The 17,183-nt window shown below is 35.8% G+C and overlaps 1 protein-coding gene across 2 annotated transcripts in view; it reads right to left on the reverse strand.

Moving 5' to 3' along the window:
- Positions 1-1,167: 1,167 nt before the first annotated feature.
- LOC106070741 (sex peptide receptor-like) overlaps positions 1,168-17,183 on the reverse strand; it is a 35,678-nt gene continuing 19,662 nt past the window's right edge. The window contains exons 5-6 of one of the 2 annotated variants that reach the window (XM_056011270.1): positions 10,758-10,959; positions 1,168-3,504 (exon numbers count right to left, since the gene is read on the reverse strand). In XM_056011270.1, the coding sequence (XP_055867245.1) occupies positions 3,470-3,504; positions 10,758-10,959 (237 nt within the window). In that variant the 3' untranslated portion in view covers positions 1,168-3,469. Of the gene's footprint in view, positions 3,505-10,705; positions 10,960-17,183 lie in introns of both variants that reach the window. The other variant, XM_056011271.1, reaches the window with a different exon arrangement.

A 17,183-nucleotide genomic window follows, 5' to 3' on the forward strand; every position in this document is an offset into this window, starting at 1 on the left:
AAGGGACGCGATCGTTTTAGTCCTAATTACCGGCTAGTCGGTCTCACTGGTTTTAATTATAGCCCATTGTAAATTTTTTTTTGGTCACTTTAGAACCTGGTCCGATTAAGCTTCTGATCCTATTAACCGGTTGTCGGATTAACCGAAATAGGCTGTAGACGTCTCCTTCTGTATGAAACGTATTTAAACTGCACCTGATGTTTTTTAAATAGGATGAATAGTTTGATTAGTGATCTATAAACGCCAGGAGAATGCACATCTCAGGTTCGATTGCAAAATTGAGTCCTTTGCCACCCATTATTGCTTTTACCATCATTAAACAGTGTTTTAGTCTTCAGGGGAAAGAATTTCTGAACGCAGAAAAAAAAATTACGGCACCCCTCCCCCCCTCCCCCCCCCCAATGGAGGAAGGGGATCTAAAGTCTCTCCAATACTAGGCTTATCTCCAAAGATATTGTTGTGTTGTTTTTTTTACTATACAAAATAACACAATTTGTAAAGTGTTTGACATGTTTTGGATGTTACTTCAGTGCTGAAGAAATTCTACTCCCTAGTCCAAACCTCCCGTAGGACGACGGGGGATGGCAGAGGGCAGGGTATGAACCCGGGATCATCAAGACGACCGAACGACAGTCTAGCGGACATACCGCACGACCAGTCAGCAATTAAGTTTACACAGAATCGAAACCGACTAGCTTTAATGAACGTATTAATACGTGATTTTGGAGGACAAATATTTAGCAAATATATTTAGTAAAAAAAATATGTAGGTTGCAACATAAGTGCATTTCCTAATCATTTCTATTCTTGTCAATTACATTCTTCAATCCTACTGGACCCAAATGTGAGAGCCTGCAGAGGTCACTCAGACCGCTTGCTGGCTAAGGGGGATGCGATCTAAATGTGTTTTCGTGGGTTGTTTGGGAGAGGGGTACCTATAGGAGTTTGGTTTGAGAAACAGCGACTATAATAGACGATACACTGTTATATAGATATATGTAAAGAACACGATAAGTACAGTATGATTGAAAAAGATTTAGGAAGATGTTGATGAAGAATAAACCAAAAAAAAAATGTCCGATCCTAACAAATGAGAAAGATTAGAAATGAGACAAATAAACAGAAAAAGAGACAAAGACGATTTACGGACTATGTTGCAGCAAAAAAATAAGGCGAAAAACAAGAAAGAGATACCAAATAGAAATAAAAAGAGGTGAACGAAGGATTGAATAAGAAACGGAAGCAAAATAAAAACATGGAGAAAAAGAGAGTTCGAAAGAAAGAGATGAAAAAAGTAAGAGGAAAAAAGTAAAAAAAAAAAATTAGAAAGAAAAAAGAGAGAAGATAGAAAGACAGTAAATTATTGAGTAAATTAAAATACATTTTATCATTTGTGGCCAAAGGAATTAAACAGCAGTTTTATGTTTAAAAACCCAGCATACATTCAACCGATTTGTAACATGCATACAGTATATTAATATATACAGTACCCTCGAAACACATCGTATAATTTGTAAACATTTTGTAATTCAATGCATTACATTTGCAATGATATTTATTTAACGAAACAAGAAAACAAAAATGGCATTCACATATTTAATTGTCCCGTGAATCTGTCCAACGTACAACACTCGGTTACTAGCAGCAGGATAATATAAAAAGAAAAAAACTTGTACTATAAAAGTCCGTTTTAAACGATTTTTAAAGCGTCCATGCTATGTACTGAACAAAGCATAAGTACAATTAGTCAAGTCCGCTTGACAAAACTAATTAACTCTGGCGGGTTTCTGGTGTTTTATTGTACTATGAAACTATGGGAGCCATTTTGATACATTTGACTTGTAACGACATATGATATGATATGATACAGCACACCATGATACGATATGATGTGATATGATGTGAAACGGTACGATCTAATAATATATTTGAAATAAGATAGTTACATGTTTTTCTATAGGCTGGTGTGGACAGTGTAGAAGCGTTACTTAACATTCAAAAGCTGTGCTAGGTCGGCCAGCTATCACGTAGGCGAGATGAACGCATGACAAGGACGATCTTTTATGGTTAGCTTAACGGAGGATGGCGTAACAGTGTCCCCTACCCAAAGCGCTATATGATCGAATCAGGGGTAAATGTGCCCTCACTGGAGTAGAGGAAAGCGGCTGGCAACAGATGTGCTCTGAAAGAAGCAGCTGGATTGTTCTCACAAAGATCGGAAGACACACACTTGAAACCCACAGAAGGCCCCCCATTGCCGAAGACACACACTTGAAAATCACAGAAGGCCCCCTTGCCGAAGACACACACTTGAAACCCACAGAAGGCCCCCTTGCCGAAGACACACACTTGAAACCCACAGAAGGCCCCCTTGCCGAAGACACACACTTGAAACCCACAGAAGGCCCCCTTGCCGAAGACACACACTTGAAACCCACAGAAGGCCCCCTTGCCGAAGACAGCGAAATGACTACTCAAATAGACCCCCAGCAGACAAGTTTATCTGCATCAGGTGAGGCAAAATATCTAGTTTGCTTAGCTATTAGAAATAAGAATAAGTCTACTGGGCAATGACTTTCAAGTGGGACAGTCTACTGGACACTGACATTCCTTTGAATCAGTCTACTGTACTAGACACTAGCAATCCACTGGGACAGTCTTCTGAATGCGGAAATTCCCTTGGAACAGTCTACTACACTGAACACTAGCATTTCACTTGGACTGTCTACTTAATACGGATATTTCTTTGAAACAGTCTTCTTTACTGGACACAGGCATAACTTTAAAACAGTCTATAATGTGTACTAGACACTGCATTCCACTGTGACACTGGCGTTCCGTTAAAGGAAGATCTTCTTGATACTGTCACTAAAAGCGAGCCCGAAAAATCATAACAGTAAAGTATAAACATGTCTGCACAAACACTGTAAAATACGTGACACATTAGTTTTGTACGTAATAACAAATAATAATATAACTACATATCATACACAAAACATCACCATTAGCAGTTTAAGGGAGGGGAACAGGAGAAACATATTTGAAAGTTGGCAATTAGGAAGAGAGGGGAGACAATTTAGGAATTTTTTAAATCCCCATTTCTTGAGTAGCAGTTCTCACGTGTATACATCAAAACGAATACACCGTAAGTTCTTTTTATAAGCATGTTTTCCATGTTGACAAACACAACTATGCATTAAGAAGTTGGTTGAGCCACAAATCGCGTGAGCCACATAAGGACTTGTGGCTCAGTTCCACAGAATGAAAGAGTTTGAATCTCAGATTTGTTGCGAAGTCGAGAGACCTCTAAACGCTGTGTTAAGAGTGTTCACCAAGTCTCGGAGACATTGAGTAAGTGTAAAGCACTAGAAGATGAATCTGAATTCCTCTGTGAAGACACTATTTATTCATCGATTGTACACAGGTCTACACATTTACTAGGCGAGATTGAGATATTTTATTTCCATTATTATAGTTGTGATCCTTTGGTAGAATTCTGGAACACTGTGGAAATGAGAAAAAAAATAATTAGTATATTTTTAAAGACTATCTTGAAATTCTTTTTAAATTTTATTATAGTTTATTTTTTAATGAAAATAAACCACCTATAGAATTACTTTATGATCTATTAGAATACTTTATTACTGTATTAATTTATATGAAGGGAACATTATATGCATTTTCCTAGTTTGTTTTTTTTTGGACATTATAGAGTTTTCTAAACCTAGCTTTGGGGGGCGCGGTGGCTGAGTGGTTAAACGCTTGGCTTCCGAATCAAGGTTCGAATCTCGGTGAAAACTGGGAGTTTGAATTTCGGCGGCCCTGAGTCCACCCAATTCTAATAGGTACCTGACTACTACCATGGATTTCAAACTGCATATCAAATGTGTTGCACTTTATTAGCACTACAGGCTCAAATTTATAAACTCTTCCGTAAATAGCACAAAGCAATCAGGGCCGGCATTTAGTAAGCGGAAGCCCTAGGCGAAGTGAATTTATGGTCCCGAATAAAATAAAAAAATAAAAAGAAATTACGCAATGAATTAAAACCTTTCCTGCATCTATATTTAAATCAACAAATAAAACCAATTCATATAGCGAGATCACTCCTCGTTCTGGGTGACATCTTGAATCATAGTAGAGTCTTAGGAAATCGAAAGTACAAACTTACAAGATGATGAGCCGAGTGCTTGTTAGGCGATTTGCTTCACTAGCTGAGCCAATTGCTAGGCCAGGTCAAGGGAAATATCCTGTTCCAAATCATCCCAACTTTATTAAATTGATGGAAAAGCAAAGACTTTTTTGTCGAGATGATGGCCTACTTGTCTGGCAGAAACTGCCTTCTGATACTCCATTATATAGAGCAGTTGTCTCAATGGTTTCGTTAGGGGTTCTGTGGTCAGCGTATCAGCTGTTTGTCTTTGCTTCACCACCCAAGAACAAATAAATAGTCTCAATGTAGTTGATCAGTGGCTTGCTGGAGTCCAACAAACAAAAAGAAGAACCATAGCAGCAGAGTGATTTAGTTGAACACAATTTTAAAAAAAAATAATGACCATAGTTGAACTATTTATTGAGTGGAATGTCAGTGAATGAATGATAGTTCACTGTGTTGGACATAATGTTGATTACTTTATATGATTAAACTTTTACTTGAAAAAAAAAAAAAAAAAAAAAAAAAGTAGAGTCTTAGAGCTAGGCTAGTAGTCAAGTCACAGAGTTCTGCTTTTTATGAGATTTGATCCAAATGTCGCAACAATTTTTTTCTTTTTATTTTTTTTTTGGTCCTTGCTAGGACCCCCACCATTGGGAGGTATTAGGCGGTTGCCTATTTTACCTATGACTAAGGCCGGCCCTGGGGTAACGTAATCATTCAATCTTCTTATGTTCTTATAATATAGCATTCGATAAACGAACGCTCTCTTTTTTGTTTGTTCGTTTCGATCTCTTTTGTTTCCTCTTTTTTTTTTCTTCTTTCTTTTTGTTTCTCTTTAGTTTGTACTCGATCACGCCCACATTTCTCTATATTGGTTTACCTTTTTTTAACCCTCGCACTCTATTCATCAATTGCCTGTCTTAAAATTTATAATGGAAATGAAGAGCAGATAACTTTCAATAACTTAAATAAGAAAAAAAAAAACAACCTACGTATTATATAAAGCAAAAAGTAAGGCATATGTATGTTTGTATGTCCCGCATAGAAATCAAAACCGTTTGACAAATCTTGATAAAATCTGGCACAAACGCTCCTTAGATCAGGGCAGAGAGCTGTGTGCGTTTAATGTCCCTTCCAGAACCGGAGGGCCCTTAAAATAAAAATATCTAAATTCATCTCTATTTAAAGAATGAAACCTTTTAACAAATTGGATAAACTCGAATAGGATAAAACACTAGACAGCTGATTCTGCACATCAGACATTTAATCTCTGCTAAGTCAATGGGCATCCTAGGAAATGAGTTGTCATTTACTTTCGGATATATTGAATAATGAATCTATTAATACCGATCAAAAATGCAAACATAAAAATAGGCTAAGTGGTACACTTGACACCTTTTTATCTATTTATTAATCAAATTACTACAAACTTTATATGTATACTCCCTATGAATAGCCATAAAAAAATGTGGTTAAAAATGATTTCTTATAATGGTTGTCATGGCAACGGCCGCCATATTATTGTTTATCTTTTTTAAATCGCTAAGGCTTTAAAACTATTTAAGCTGTTGCCTAACAAAAATATACAACGTGAAGACCAATCATTCCAGAACAATTTCTATGAATTTTTAAATATATTAAAAACTTTGTTTTTATAAAAAAATTATCTAACCTTGCTAAAGAAAAACATAATTTTTTTTTCATTTTTCTAATATTTTATTGCAATAAAGACAAAATATTGATTGAGACTTAGAAATTGTAATATAGAAATTGTTGTACATGGTACAAATAAAAAGCTGGACAAGTTTGATTGATCTCTATGCAGATTAGTGAAGGAATAGTAAAAAAAAAGTGAATAAAATAGTATTTTGAGAAAATCGAAAAAAACGAGGAAAAATTGTAAAAAAAAAGGGACAGCTCTAGATAGCTTACAAAAAAAAAAATTACTTATAAAAAAATAAGTAATTATTTGCCAATAATGAAAATGATATTTATATGTCCAGAAATGTTTGGGCTATTTAACTCTTTCTCTCCTAACAGTCGATACCAACGTTGATTCCACCAGAATGTGGTAAATAATTACGGAGAGAAAGAGTTAAATTGGGTTAATACTGAAAATCGAAATTTTTTGACCTATTTACCTAAATTTAGTGTCCCACATTTTGTGCTTGCAAATATGGACTAAATAATTTCTATCTACTGCTGAAAAATATTTTCTTTAATTGCATGATAAAAAATAATCATAATCTACCAACTCAAAATACAATAAAGAAAACTATTACAGTTGTATGTAACCCCTAACAAAGTTGACACGTTGTACGATACATGATATCCATTGTACATGATCCCATACTTACAGCAATAATATTTTCTAAATACTAAAGTAAAAAAGTAAGTATAGTTCCCCTTTCAAACCTTGCGATCTTACTTTCCCCAACTATTGTTAGGTACCAATTAGAGCTGGTTGGACTCATGGAGGCAACCTAAAAATCAGGAAATTAAAAATCCCCAGTCGTCACCATGAATTGAACCCGAGACTCCCAGCTAGTCAGATTGGTTTTTTACTAAAATTCCAGTAAGTGTAAAAAAAAAATGTATTAAAAGAAAAAGTATTAAAAGAAAAAAAAAAGATAAATAAGGTAGTTGTTAAAGACATCTAGTGAAAAGATTATTTTGATTGTCTTTCTTTGTTAATATTATCAAATATTGCTGTAAGATTGAAACATTCACTATGCTGTCACAGTGTTACTGCTCCGGATATAAGGCCCATGATAACTAGGGTCTTGTTCATTTCCTCTTTTAGGATTCTTTTTTTTTTTTTCATTTTGTAGACTGAACAAAAATAATAGATCTACACATTACAGAATGTCGTCTGCAAGTGGTGGGCGGCCCAAACCAGTACTAACAATGTCTTTGACATTTTGTAAAATACAACAAAAAAAAAAACAACACTTTGACAAGACTTTAATTTCCCGCGCTCACCAGGAACCCCTCTCCTCCCAAATACAAATAAATAAATATGTTCATATTAATTTTTTTCCCCAATTCCCTGAATGTTATCAAAGCAAGACTTTCTTTTTGTATGTACTTTTGGATACGAGGAGAAATTTCTGCACAACAATTCACCGCACCAAATGAAAACAACATAAAAGTATTTCTCTGACTATTTCCGATTGTCTAACTCTAACACATTGTCACTGTTAATATCATTCGTGTATGTGTGTGTGTGTGTGTGTGCGACAGACTAGTGGTGGGAGGGAGAGAATGGAGAGAAAAGAGGAGACAAATAATAGGAAATGACGTCATAATCTTACGTAAAATGTTTTCGTACACTACCTTTAACGCTTCGAACTCTCCCCCCTCCCCAAAACCATCTAGAATCAAATAATTTTTTACAAATAAACCTTATAAGACAGCGTTCATGTAATTGAGTTTATACGTTACATTATAAGTAACAAATTCAATAGTGCGCAAGCCTTGAAATAGAACAATTTCAAATGGTTTTTTTTTCGGAAGGAAAATGCACATGTGAATGTGTTTTAGGATGACGTCCTTGTATCTCGTAAATTATCCCCAAAACAGAAGGAATCGACGTCAATGTCATATTTTTTAACATAAAGACATGAAAACATAAATTGTAATGCTTTTATTGGTGTCTCCGTTGTACAGAAAACGGAAGTGTTTATAAACGAACTATCGTGATAAATCATATAATAATTAGTGTGCACTATTCAGCGCTGTAGAAACCAGTTTTAAAACTCTTTCTTCTGTAAGAAAGATTTTTCTTTTTTATATTTTAGTAGGTGATAAGAAAGTAATATAAAACTTCAGAATGTGTCTAACTCTTATCATATTTTACGTTTTTCTTTATATTCATATTCATTATATCTTATTAGCAGGAGAGCCAATGGTCGCCCACCCTTGCTGTATAATAATAATAATAATAATCTTTATTATCCGTAAGGAAATTTGTCTTACAATTTGTGCATTACACCAAACAAAAAACATTATAACTATAAGAAACCAAAGTGTACATTCACACCAGACTCACTCATAATTTACATGTGACAAAGTTTATACCAGATTGTTCTTATTTAATGATTTGATTGCCAGGGGAACAAAAGAGTGTTTGTGTCTGTTTGTCTTTGCTATCGGTGTCTTGTATCTCCTTTGTGATGGTAAAATCACGAAATCCTGACACAAAGGGTGATTCTTTATTTCGAGGATCTTGTTAGCTTTTTTATAGATGTTTGTCTCAAACAACTGCCCAAATGGGGTTTGTTTTTTGCCAATGATTTTGCCAGCAGCATTGAGGATTCTATTAAGCTTATTCCTATTTTTAATGCTCAGATTGCCATACCAGGCAGTGATATTGAAACTGAAAATATTGCAGATGTGAGCGTGATAAAACATAGCCAAGGCCCTTTCGCTAACATTAAACGAGGACAGCTTTCTTAGTAGTAGTAATCTTTGCTGCCCTTTTTTGCTGATATAATCAGTATTTGCAGTAAAATTTAGTTTATTGTCTAGGATAGTACCAAGGTATTTAAAGGTTTGTACAATTTCAATAGTCTCTCCAGCTACAGAAACAATATCATTTTCCTTCTTGTCCCTGCGAAAATCGATTATCATTTCTTTGTTTTTTTTTACATTTAATAATAAAAAATTATCTTTACAGTATACGGATGTATGCAAAAGCTCCCCAAAATCGACACTAGCAGCTGGGAAAAAGTGGCACTGGATAGATCCACATGGAGAGAGTATAAAGGAAGGGTGTCGGATTGCAGAAACCATACACAACAGTAGCTGAAAGAAGGGTGAAAATGCAACGGCGCCTGATGATTATATATATTCCCAACCTGTGACCGCAGCTTTTTATCAAGGATTGGCCTCTTTAGTCACACGAAAAGCTGCAAAGGGAAAGATCCTCTCTCGAGACACAAAATGCCACAGAGAGAGAGAGAGAGAGAAAGAGAGCGATTTCCACCATATTTCACCACATCGCCTTGCATTTTTTCTCTCTCTTCCTGAATTTCATCGCCTATAGAACGTAAAGGATCTTAAGAAATGAAAGAGCAGACTTCTATGATGACATTTAAGAAGGATAAATACTCTTTAATTTCTTCAGTTTCTTCAAAAAAAAAAAAAAAAATCAAAAAAGAAATTGTGTTAAAGTTGAGAACTGTTTATTTTGTCATATGAAACCCATATTAAAATTAATATGAAAAATTAGAAAAAAGAATTGTGGCATCGAGATGGAAAACCCGCTTTTAGTTTTGTGTTGTTGTCTGTCCGTCCGTCCGTCACGTTTAGTTAAAAAAAAAAATAATTTAATTTAAATTATTGAGAAACATTTTTACAAATATATATTTAGCGACATCGAGAGGAAAGACCCTCTATCACTTTTATGTTGTCTGTCTATCCGTCCATCCTTCACGTTTAGATGGCAAAAAGTAACACTTTTAACAGATTTGTTTTAGATTTGTTATCACTGCGTGACATAAAGGTTGACTGAAAATCGTTTTACGTTATAAGGGCGTACGATTCGTGCACACAAATATAACTTCCCTTTAACTGCTGCATTTTATCATTCTACATATTCTCACATTAAGAGTCAGTGTGAACAGTAACGCTTCATTTATTCGTATAAAGTAAAGTAAAAAAAGTAAAAAGTAAAAAGTAAAAAGTAAAAAGTAAAAAGTAAAAAGTAAAAAGTAAAGTAAAAAGTAAAGTAAAAAGTAAAGTAAAAAGTAAAAATAAAGTAAAAAGTAAAAGTAAAAAGTAAAAAAGTAAAAGGTAAAAAAAGTAAAAAGTAAAAAAGTAAAAAGTAAAAAGTAAAAAGTAAAAAGTAAAAAGTAAAAAGTAAAAAGTAAAAAGTAAAAAAGTAAAAAGTAAAGTAAAAAGCAAAGTAAAAAGCAAAGTTCAAAGTAAAGTAAAAAGTAAAAAGTAAAAAGTAAAAAGTAAAAAGTAAAAAGTAAAAAGTAAAAAGTAAAAAGTAAAGTAAAAAGTAAAGGATCTATTTCAAAGTTTGTGATATACAGGGTGGTAATGAAAAGCTCATCTATTGCTATGACCTACACGGTTATTAGAGTGTCAACGACTAACCGCTTTACTTTATCTAATTCCTGTCAGGAAGCCAATAGAGTTAGGCTTACTCAGGGGATCCCTAACATCACGAAATTAGCCCAGTCTTCACCAAGATTCGAAACCAAGCGCTTTACCACAAAACCATTTCGCCCCCTGTTCGTACAAATAAGGACTGAAATTAAATAGCGTTCGTTCATACTAGTGGATGTATTCCACTTCTGTCACCAATTTATTAAAAACATTTATCTGCATAACTTGTAACCATTAAATAAATTTCAATCATTTATAACTTGTAATTCATCTGTTTAATCAAATAAAGAATATCTTTTTTTTTTTTTTTTTTTTTTGGAAGAAACTATATTGGAAATGTGTGTTAAATATCTGTGATTTTAAGATAACAGGTTTTTATTTTTTGTCCTTTAAAGTTAATATTTTGAGAATTGGAACTCATCTCATACATACGGAATAAAGAGATAGCACAGAAACTAAGGACATCATAAAGCTGTTTCGTCACCAGTTATTGCGGTCTCTGCCGTCGTCTTCCCGTTCTCCGTGGGCAGCGTCATGTACTGGGAGTACTCACGTTCCGTGGGCATGGCCGCCCCGGTGAAGAGGCGCTTGAACGTTTCCCGGAACTGCTTGCTCATCCCGCAGTAAATGAAGAAGTTCAGCGGATAGCTGAGAAGTATGCAGAAGTTAGAGAAGAGGCTCGCTACCTGGAACACAAAAAAAAAAAAAACAATAATATATGTTAACATATAAAAAAAAATAGTATAAACAGGGCCGGATATAAGTATTTGGAAGCCCCGGGGCAAGATTTTGTGGAAGCCCTACACTCTTTCGTAAGCTTTTATAAAAATAGCTTTTTTTATAGCGCTACTTCCATGCTTGTAGCATGTTCAGAGCTCTATGGTTCAATCATATCTATGTAACAGTGGGGGGGGGGGGCGGGGGAGCTTTAACGAAGAACCATTATGAAATACAAATACTAAGTTAAAGCATTCTTGAAAATAAATATTTCTAAAAGCATGCTATATTTTATATATTTATAATTTAGAAAAAAGAAATAGAGTACTTATATATGTAATCTCAATTTCTCAATTTTTTTTTAAATTTAATATGTATATTTTAGTTTTTAATTTTTTTTTTTTATATATTTGAGTTTGTGGAGGGTTAAGGCCCTTTGTAGACGCACTGATGTAAATCGGAGCTTTATTTTCATAGACCGAGCCTGTTGCAACTACAATTGGACATTGTTACGACATTGTTACGACATTGTTACGACGTTGTAGCCACCCGACGTACGATTTAACGAAGTAGCGTTAAAAATTAGAAAAAAATACTTTAAAGTTTTTGACTAGCAGAAATTCCGAATTTTCTCTTTTGTGGAGACCACTTTCTTGTGTAGACCTTGGGGCCGTAGCCCCACCTGCACTCCTTAAATCCGGCCCTGAGTATAAGTATGTATATGTAGGTTTCAGGGCGAAAACAGAGTTGTATCCACCTTAAGTTGAAAACAAAATTGTACGGGACACAATAAAAAACAATAGGATTAATCTGCTCGGTCGAGTGAATATGGGATGTGTGGCCGAGAGGCACTTCTATGAGTTACCCATTTAGAGCTGGGGCGCCTTAAAAATCCCCAACATCAAACATCACAGTCTTCACCGAGATTGGAACTCAGGATTCGTCTGTTTGGAAGCCAAGCGCTTTACAACTCAGCCACCACTTTCTTACTGCCTTATATTGCCTAACTAAAGATATCAAGATCTTGTAAACAAATTGTTAACAGAGAATTGATGACTGTAGTTGGATTCCAATGTTTGAGTCCCCAATTTGTTTTCTTATCCAAAGAGCTCTTTTCGTTAGCTTCATTCTTGTACTTTTCAAAAGTGTTCAATATGTTACAAAGCTTACATCAACTCACTCTGTCTGTCACAGATTTTATACACGTTATGTCTTCCACTTCCCGCTCTCGGTTCAAGTTGAAACTTTACAAAATTATACATTGCTTCTAATAAACAATTTAAAAAAATAAAATAATTAACGGTTCCCTAATTAAATGTTGGTAATTAATTACTTTTTTTTTTTTTATTGAAAAATGAAATTAATCTTACATCATTGAGATATGTCACTGTTAATGTTTAGTTATTCCCCTTAGATTAACATCTCTTTTTTTTTTTCTTTTTTTTTTTTGGATAAAGTATTTCTTATTCCTGCAATTACTATGTGATAAGATATATATTAAGAAGTCGAGTTGCTTCATGTCATAACTAGTAATATGACTGCGAGACAAAACCAAAAATATACACACCAGAACTAAAACATCAAATTCACAAATTTATAGCGAAAAGCAGAAATGAAATAGGGATGGCATACCAAAAGTACAATGTGTTTAGAGAAGAAGGTAGGGATCAAGATATAATTAATAGTAATATGCTTTGTAATGAGGAGAAAAGAAAGAAATTGAATAGCAACTTTAGAAATTTTAACGAATGAAAATTAAAAAGAAAAACTTATGCGTTAGTAGGATCCCATGATTGGTAAAGCGCTTAGCTTCCGAACCGAGGAGTCTTAGTGTCTTTAGCCTCTTTAGGGCACCCCAGAGTTCACCCATTTCTAATAACAATAGCTGGGGGAAAGTAAACTCGGTTAGTCGTTGTGCTGACCATATGATACCCTCTTTAACCCAAGCCACAGAAACAGATAAACTTTTGCATAATATGCCACATAAATCGCTAGATCTGATAAGGGAACTTTTTTTTTTACAGTCAGTTGTAGATAGGTACCTTATTGCAGTTTTAGAACCGCCAATAAGTCAATAAACTTTTGTTCTGCATCATTAACAGTACATGTCAACAAATATGCCATCAGCCTTGCCCTCTTTCTAATGAGCCATAGACACAAACCTCTGATGTCAAGTCATCCCCAAACCTGTTTTCACGTATGTCATATGTCAACCTGTGATGTCCCCCTGGGTCTGCACGAAACTCCTGTCACCTGTCAATCAGTACCGACATCTCTATGAAGAAACCCGACCAGCTGACCGTTTCTTTAATGTGTTTTGATGTGCTTTGCAGAATTTATCTTATTCAAACAGTCCATCAAACGTGCCCGGCAAATCCTTTTCAAGCTAGATCTAGCTGCATTACAGAATTAAGCTCGCTGCCTGTACGTTCCAACCGTTTGATGCAAAACTTAAGAATACAAATAATAGACTAGAGAGTCGAGAGACTTTTGAAATGTAACATTTGATTCTTTGTTTTAAAATGTTTGTAAGAGTTAAAGACTGTCTGCTTATAAGAAAAATAATCTTCTTCATGAATTACTATATATTTTTGTTTTTACTTTTTAATTTTTTTTACGACCTTGGAGACAGGGGCGAAGCTATGAATCGTCCATTGTTTGGCACCCCGGGGTGGGGCTTTACCCCTTTAGGGGGCCCCTGCATTGTGTGTGATATTAAATTTTTTATGTAAAAAAACACTAATTTGGGGCCCCACTCAAATGTGGTCCCGGGAGGATTTTCGAATTCTCCCCCCCCCTCCTCCCACCGCCATAGCTACGCCACTGCTTTCAGATTGTCATAAGAATGTTGATTACAGTGAAAAAATGGATGGTCCGCTATTTATCTACATATTCACTTATTAAAGTTTCAGTTTGCCTTCTATTGGCTATAAAGCACAGCAACATAGATAAAGGAGAGAAAGCGATATAAAGAAGTGTGTAGGGCGATATTAGTTAACCTAAAGACAAATGTAAGAAAACAAATAAATATAAAAAAATATTTCTTTTAACAAGAAAAACATTTTAAAAATATTTTTTCTAAATAAGACTTTTCTACACGAGCCTTATCACTCAACTAGGTGGTCTAACTGCAAAGACAACATAACCTGGCTGAGGTGGTGTTTAGCAGGACAATTTGCGTCTAAGGAAATTACTAAGGGGAGTAACACTCTTCAATGTGTATGATCAGACAATGAACTCCCTTACTTTCTCCAACTAAAAGCCAGATTTTAGAGTTGAGGACGTCCTAGGGAGCCCGAAATGTGACACTCCCCTGGATTCGAACTTGTGACCTTTCAATTCAGTAGCCAAGCGCTCTACCACTTAGCTACAGCACGCATCAACTTAGCTTTAGAGCTTCGTATTTGTTTCTAAGAAGAAAGAGAAATCTGAATAGATATACATACATATAGATCTAGATATTTATTTTCATTTCAACATGAAATTTGAACATCGGAGTTGATATATGCTATCCATCTGTTTTATGAGCATTTATTTTTGTTACAGGAGCGTTTCAAGAGTGAATGAAATTGATATTTCGATTATTACTTAGATGACAAGGTTGTCACGACCTAGGATTTCGTGACACTTTAGGTCTGAGGTTAAGCAATATAGGCTTGTGATTAGCAAATTTTAACGAAATTACTTTTTCTTTTTATTATTCATTTTCGTTGAACCTTTTTTGAGATGTAACATTGTTTAGATTTGTAGTTTAGACTTTTGTCTGTTAAAATTTAATAACAGATGAAAAACAAACATGAGACCGCTAGTGACCCGCTAGTCACATGAAACTCAACTGACGCCATTCTTTGTTTAGTTAGGTGGATGAAATATTATGATAGTTTATTCAACTTTGTGAAAAAGAATTTATATACCAACTGTTAGACAGGTTGAAAAAGAAAAGGGTTGGGGGTGGACATTTATATAGATCTATAGATATCGTTCTGACTGAAATAATGGAGAAATCTATCCAAAGTGACTTGAAACAAAGGTAGTGTTAATGGATATCTGTGTTTGCCTTTATCTCTAGACTAGTCCAACAAACTTTGTAGGCGTAGTACTTTAACTTGATAGATAAACTTGAATTAAGTTCGAACATTTTTTTTCCAAATAAAGAGAATATGGCGTTATTGCAGTGGCGTACCTAGGAATTTGCCATCGTTTCGGGGCCCAGGGGGAGGGGGGGGTCTAGACCTGCATTTTACGTAACATTTACTATTTAATTTAAATATAAATTCGAACATTTTTTTGGGTCCCCCTCAAGTGAGAGCCGGGTGATTTTCCAATTCTCTCCCTCCCCCACCCTATCTACGCCACTGTGCGTAGTTCATTCTATCGGAAAACATGTCCCCCAAACCTCACGCGACGCTCGGTCAACACTTCATTAAGTGGTCGAGTCCAAGTTCGGCTGCGACCTACATACTTTGCCACAACTAACGCAGACATAACCATTGTCCGCCTTGCAGATTTACATTTTCGCCGTCTACGTCTGTCCTCGGCAGTGGATTTTCTTTTGGTCTCAAATGTCTCGCGGCCTTTGTAAGTGACCTCCAGCTGTCTCGTTCCGAGGCCGACTACAACCAGGTGCTCCCTTCAATGTCAGTTAAAGCAAGTTGGCGACTTAGCTGGTCTTTAAAGCGTTTCCGTGAGGCGCCACTGTTACAGGATAGAATCAGCATTCATCAATGGAAGCTTAATTTATATATCAAGCTATCACCATTATTATCATCAGATCTCTTTTACGTTTCGTGTGAGTTGTGTGTCTGAATTCGCGCGACCCCATCCCAACACTTTGTGTAGGCATAATTGGATTTACAAATTAAGTAAGGGGCCCTTGTAAAAAAAAAAGGGAAGTTCCCCTCTCAGTTATGGTGGTCAATAGGGTCAGATGATATAAAGGTCATCTGTTTCTGTGGCTTACGGTTAATAGGAGTGTCATGTGGCCAGCATAACGACCAACCGCCTTTACTTTTCCCCAACTAATGTCAGGTACCCATTAAAGCTGGGTGGACTCACGGGCGCCCAAAGTTCCCGAAATTAAAAATCCTAGTCCTCACCAGGATTTGAACCTCGGTCCCCCGGTTCGGAAACCGAACGCTTTTCCTCTCAGCAACGGCGCGTCTTTACAAGTTGGGAACCGCTGTCTCAGTAGTGTCATCCACAGCACAAACTTAAAATGATACGCCCGCGGTGTTTACTTTGTCTTTTCTAATCATGTTTTAACAATCAGGAACAAAAACAAAACAAAACAAAACAAACAAAAAAAAACACGACATTGATACGGAAGTGTATCTTTAGCGCTTTGTTTCTTCCAGCGAATCGATTTCCTGCTGCCTGAGCTCACGCCATTACATCCAGTTATCTACCCTTGCATTGAGTGACATCCCCTACTCCTCTTGCAAAGATGTCGTGCCAGACCGTGCAAGGGCGTATCTAGAGCCGCTCTCGACCTTCAGACCCCTTTCTCCCAGGCATTTATTTCTGATTGTAAAACGGTTATCGCCTCCGTCTCGTTAAGCATTAATAAAAATGTTAACTTTTCTTCTCGCTTGCCCCGTCCTCCTCCCTCTTCCCAGCACCCCCCCCCCCCCCATACACACCCTCTCTCTTCTTCTCTCTTGTCTCTCCAGAAGCCTTCGTCATATCTAGCTCTACATCGAACGTGTCCTGACTGAGCTGCTAAGAAGGTTATCGTTACAACTGATCTGTTTCCAATCACCGCTGTTGTTGACAGGCCTAATAAGTCACTGTTCGAAGGTAATGGAAGAGTGCAGTGGCTTCTATCGCCCCAGCAAACAAACACCACGTGAAATGTTTTAATGCAACAAATTCAAATCAAGATCCTTTAATAAAAGCTACAGTAGGGCTACACGTACACTTCTAGGGTTTTGTCAACACCCCCCTTCCTAAAAGAAAATGAATACTATGGCAAATGCAGTATACAAAAACTATTTCTATCTTTTTCGAGCATGGAACGGGTTGCCTGAATTAGCCTATTAAAGATAGCAACTTGATTGATTTTCGGGCGTAATAAAGGTTTTTAAGAGAATTAGATAATTACTGGAATGGGAATCAAATCAATGTCTTTCCATCCCGTAAAATGCCAATCATTAAAAGCAGCAAAAAAACAAAACAAAAACAATCCAATTATTTA

This window comes from Biomphalaria glabrata, chromosome 14 (assembly GCF_947242115.1).
Source record: "Biomphalaria glabrata chromosome 14, xgBioGlab47.1, whole genome shotgun sequence".
In the NCBI taxonomy this organism is placed as follows: Eukaryota; Metazoa; Mollusca; class Gastropoda; family Planorbidae; genus Biomphalaria; species Biomphalaria glabrata.